Raw genomic sequence first — 5,765 nt, forward strand, 5'->3', positions numbered from 1 at the left:
AGCATCGTGATTCAGAAGATCGGTGAGCGGCTTCATGACTGTTGACAGATTTGGCACAAACCTGCCCAAATAGTTCACCATGCTGAGCACTCGTCGCAAGTCTGTAATGTTCTCTGGCTCTGGCATTTCTGTGATGGCTCTGACCTTGGATGGATCTGGCCTCACACATTTCCCCCTGATAATGTGGCCCAGAAAGTCGATTTCATCCTTGTCAAACTTGCACTTGGATTTGTTCAACTTGACCCCACGTTCCTTTAGCCGCTGGAAGACTTTCTTCTTCAGCTCATCGTGTTTCTCCTGACCATCCGTGTGCAGGAGGATGTTGTCCATAAAGCACTCAACACCGTCTACGCCCGCTAGAATGTCTTGCATCGTGCGCTGAAATATCTCAGGCGCAGAGGTGATTCCAAAACAGAGACGTCTGTAGAAATACCGACCGAACGGGGTAATAAAAGTAGTCAGCTTCGCGGAGTCATCGTCTAGCGCCAACTGCCAAAAGGAAGAAGTTGCATCAAGCTTGCTGAACTTGTTTGATCCGCTGAGTTTGTACAAGATGTCGTCTATGGTGGGCAGCATGAATCGTTCACGCTTCACTGATAGGTTGAGCTTTTTCAGATCTGTGCAGATTCTAAAGCTACCAGACCTTTTCCTGACCGGGACCATCGGCGCGCACCAGTCAGTTGGAGCGCTGATCTTCTCTATGACACCTGCGGCCTCCATGCGGTCTAGTTCAGCCTTGACTTCGTCCATGAGTGGAATGGGAATCCGATGTGTGACGTTCACAGAATATGGCTGTGCTTCTTCTTTCAAGATGATTTTCACTGGCTCACAGCGTATAGGTTTAGGTCCCACATCGCCGAACACGAGGTTGGCAGAGTCTATTCTGTCTCTAGAGATCAGTCAGACGAACTGCGGCGTCGCGACTGAGAAGACAGTCGGTGTCGTCGTCAAGGACGAAAACACGGAACGCAAAGTTGCGATTGTTATGCTGCGTAGTTGCGATAAATTCTCCCACGCTCCTTATGACTCCACCAGGACTGCGAAGAACTGCCGACGTTGTTTTCAGCTTTGGACGAGGACTGAGACTGTTGTAGACGGCCTTCGACATTATCGAAACATCGGCCCTTGTGCCTATCTTGAAGGATATAGCTCTCCCTCCAAGGTTCAGTGTAACGCGCCATGGTGGCTCGCTAACTCCGCCGAAGTTTACATCCGTAACGACATTACTGTCCGAGTCTTTGTCAACAGCACCTAAAAAGAGCGAAGGAGTTTCCGATTCAGTGATTTCGTTGACATTGCGGCTGCTGCTACGACAGACAGTTGCGAAATGATTGCGCTTGCCGCATTTCCTGCAAGTTTTCCCACGCGCAGGGCAATTGTTTTGGGCATTACCTCTTCCACAGTGGCCGCAGTTAGAGAAAGTTGACAGTGCTGCATGACTGCCTCTGTGTTGTGAGTGTGTACCTGTTCTTCGGCCGCCTCTACCCTTGGGGTGAGCAGGCGACGAATATCCCCTCTGGCCGTAGCGCACTGCATCTACTGTGACTGCTGCACCTAGCTGACGTTGGCTACTGACCTGACCCTTTACGAGCTCGAAATGGCGAGCTGTATCGATGGCTGATTTCAAAGTAAGAGTTGCCTCGAGTTGTAAGCGCTGTGACAGTTCATTGTCCAGTACTCCTAGGAGGAGTCTATCCCTTATGGTTTCATCTCGGTCCTTAAAGTCTGCATGTTCTGAAAGCTCGTACAGGGCTCTAACATATTCTTCTATCGTCTCCCCACTGTTTTGTGCTCGTGCATGAAACTTTGCTCTTTCGTGGATAAGATTCCGCTTGGGGACAAAGTGAGCGTCGAAATTCTCAAAGACAGTGTCAAAGTTGTCCCTAGGATCGTTACCTTCGACGGGAGCAGGGAACGTGAACGTGTTAAATATCTGTTCAGCTTGGCGTCCCATAGCGTAAATTAATGAACTTACTTGGATTGCTCCGGTCTCTGCGCTCAGTTTGGTGGCTGTACGGTAACGTAGCATATGCTGTCGCCACTCGGGCCACTCGTGAGGTTTGGAAAAATCAAACGGTTCAGGAGGCTTGAAATGAGGCATTCTGACACTTGTGACACGTTATCCACTGACTTCTGACACCATGTTATGTTAGTATACGCACACGACTGTAAACTGGAGAGACGAACACACACGACAGCAAGCATTCTAGTAATGAGCCCGGGTGTAGTGTCTGACTTTTTATGTTGATCCCCGAAGTGAGTAACATTAACCAAAAACCCATGGCATACGGGGCACTTACGTCCCGTGATTAAAAAAGAGTAAGGTACAATACGTGACTACCGTGACAACCTGTTACGCATGTCACCTGACCAGCCAGCGTTGAGAGCGTACAACACCAAGCACTCAGGCTATAAAGGAAGAGGAAGGCCACGCAAAAGGTGGATCGAGGGTGTCAAGGAAACCCTAAGAAAACATAACATCACAACTGAAAGAGCTGCGGAGCTGGCCTACCATAGAAAACTGCATCTCCCCTCGACGCTTAACGGCAACAGAGGATGAAAAAGTAAAAAGTAAAGTAAGTAGAGATAACGACTCGGAATAATCTTACGAATTCGATAGAAAAGATAGAACATATGGTCTTAGTAACTCAAAACTACCAAAAATGTCAGATAGAACTTTGTAATTCCGAGGCAGCGATTTGCTTTCTGATAAGACATTATCGTTTTGACCTCACATATTACGTATTAGTTTTCTATTGCGACACATTCGTGCGTTGAAAGTTGATCTGCCAGTCCAGTTTCGTCCGTTTTTGGTTTTGTGACTTTCTCCTTCATTCTTTTGTCGACTTTATGCAGTTGCATAAAACACTAACAAAAACAAGAAACAATCTTCATATTTTCATTTGTGTAACGGGATTAGGACAGTAAAATTATTCATACGTATTAGATAGCCGTTCTGGATTGGGCAATCAGTTATGTGTTTATGGACATATTGTGACGGCGCCCATTTTCAAAGCGTTTGTCTTCCTCTTTCTTAGTCTGGCTCTGCCTTCCCCCCACCCCCCCCCCACCCCCCACAACCAAATCCCCTGCCTCTTTCTCTCTCCTGAAACTAGATCGAATTCGATGCCCCCCTCTTTCCCGTTCATTTATTTGTCCCCATACCTCCTCCCCCCCCCCTCTCCCTCCCTCTTTCTATTTCTTTCTTTCTCTCTCTCTCTCCTTCTTTCTCTCTCTCTCTCTCTCTCTCTCTCTCTCTCTCTCTCTCTCTCTCTCTTTCTCTCTCTCCTTTCCTCTTCCTCTCCCCCGCCCCGTCCAGGACCAGCCACTCTTTCTGCCACATAAAAACTAAGTGATAATACCCCTACATACCCGTATATATTCTTTCTCAAACACATGCCTTCGCCGGCCTCTGTCTACATGTTTGTCCGTCTGTATGTCTGCATGTTTGATCGTTTGTCTATCTATCTATGCATCTCCTCAGATCATATTCGAAATAACCTTCATTCAGATCGATTTTTCCTCACTTCATCAATGTATTGATCTGAGCACTCTGCACTAAGCTCGTGATACACGGCATCGGGAGGTTTAATCAGTTTTTTAACGTATTTTATGCTCAATGATATTTTGTCAGGCTTTCCACAATGTTCTGTCAGTTTCCTAGCTTGGCCTCCTTCAGCAGTATTGATCACTGGTCATTGCATAGGTTTAAAGCCCCCTTTCAACACTATATGGTTATTTTAGTGTTATTTGATTTCATTAAACCAACCGTCTCCGAAAACACCGAGCCAAGTAGGCAGAGGTGCCTTAAACTCCCCAAAACTTTCCAAGGTTCAGGATGTTGAGATTCAAACCAGGGCCAGCCCCTCAGTTGTCCTGCATGATACCAACTGCACTAAAGGTGCGCCCTGAGTAGTATTGAACAAAGAGGGAAAATGATAACTAAAGCGTATTCTTTTTTTCCCCTTAATTAGAGGTATGACTGATAAAAAATATTTTTTAAAAGCTGTGGAACCATTCCTACGGGTGCTAAATGTTACAATAAAACGAATACTTTCACACACCCTGTGCAAATAAATAGAGAGGTAATTTTTAAGGACCAGTGATTGTTAAAAATCTCTCTCCCTAAAAAAAAAACTGTTTTAAACAACGACAGAACCTGTTGTATTTGGCGAGTGCTCTGGTGTGGTTTGCTCCTTCTTTCCTTCTTTCCTATTAACACTTATCATTATTATATCTCCCCCTTTAGTTCTTTGTATGTTGTTCTAAAGTAAGACTCTAATCTTTATCACTTATATCTATGCCGGAGTAAGAGTTTTATCTTACAAAGACTAAACTCAAGCTTAGTGGCTGAACGAACTAAACCAACATCAAGCCGCAGAATGGTGTGACTACTTGACATGTTGGGTTTTTTTAATTGACCCCCCCCCCCCCCCCCCACCCCTTCCAAAAAAAGAAGATTTTAGAAAAATAAACCATAAATAGTTACAAAAGCTTGTTGTTTCGTTTTCGCCCCTTACAACATTGTGAGGGGACCCGCGAATTCAGCAGCCATCTCCGATATGACCGACTGTGAGCTTTTACAATAACCCGAAATAGGTTTTAATAAACATCGAGATGTATGTAACGCAGGAATTCGCTTTAGTCCTAAGTCCAACCAGAAAGCCCAAGACAGTCTCGGACTAGGCCGTGGGTTAATACAGTTAAGTCGGTGTGCCAGATTATTTTTCTCACAAGTTATTGTCAAAATGCCGTGAAATAGATAATATATAACAATGCTTAGAACATGCTTTTCTTCTTTTTCGAAGTTTTTACATGTTACTTTTCTTTAATAAAAAATACGCCCTTAGTTTATTTTGAGCTGTAGTGTACTAAGGATATTTCAACAGTTACACAGCTAAATTCAGAATTGATTTTCGTATTCCAACCCGCAGTTTGAAAAATAGTAATTCTTCCTTTTTTACACCTTTTTGAACTTGTATATTTATCTTCCTGTTGTCCTACATGTCCTAGGTTCCAACCCCGGGGCCCCGTGTCTAAGGCAGCACGACGGGCCAGGCTGACGTCAGTGAACGCACGACTCAACAAACAGCGACGGCTGAAGGCTGCCAGGCGATACGTGAGTACATAGTATCATGTTCCGCGCATTTACCGATCTGCGCAATCTTAAATTGCGCTGTGCGTTTTTACGATCGTATAGTTGCGCGGCCATCTTTGTGCTGCGCGTTTTAACGATGATATAATTGGGCGGCAATCTGAAGATTTGTTTTGTATTTTTGAATATTTTTTTTAAAATCCACTTCAATCTTTATTTATTCTATTATGTACTTTGTGAACTTTGAGTGTGATGCCTGGCATTGTATCATTCTTGTGAGCTCTTAATTGTTATATGTTAATTTTAATTTTCATATTTTAACACTTTTGAAAATGTATGTGAATGTTCCTTGATGTGAGCAAAAGAATAAAGAAGGAAGAGTATTTTAAAACAGATTATTTCAAAAATACATGTATCAAATATTAACCCAATCTTCCGATTGCTCCGCAATTATACTGTCGTTAAAACGCAGAGCGCGTTCTTAAGATGGCCGCGCAATCTTACGATCGTAAAAACGCGCAGCGCATAAGATTGCGCCGATCGGTAAATTGCCTGGACCACCTAGATTCATCACTGGCTAGTATAAGAACGTATAGATCGCTGGTGTCTTTGATCCAGCGACGGTGACGCGGAAGTGCCAAACCGCTGTACCACGACTGCCAGTGTACTG

The 5,765-nt window shown here is 44.3% G+C and overlaps 1 protein-coding gene across 1 annotated transcript in view; it reads left to right on the forward strand.

Moving 5' to 3' along the window:
* The window catches only part of LOC101847390 (echinoderm microtubule-associated protein-like CG42247), a gene marked incomplete in the record, with an annotated part of 114,328 nt that overhangs the window by 48,961 nt on the left and 59,602 nt on the right, over window positions 1-5,765 (forward strand). The window contains 1 exon segment of the mRNA XM_035973192.1: window positions 5,014-5,119. Within this exon segment, the coding sequence (XP_035829085.1) occupies window positions 5,014-5,119 (106 nt within the window).

Source organism: Aplysia californica, unplaced genomic scaffold (genome assembly GCF_000002075.1).
Source record: "Aplysia californica isolate F4 #8 unplaced genomic scaffold, AplCal3.0 scaffold01054, whole genome shotgun sequence".
In the NCBI taxonomy this organism is placed as follows: Eukaryota; Metazoa; Mollusca; class Gastropoda; order Aplysiida; family Aplysiidae; genus Aplysia; species Aplysia californica.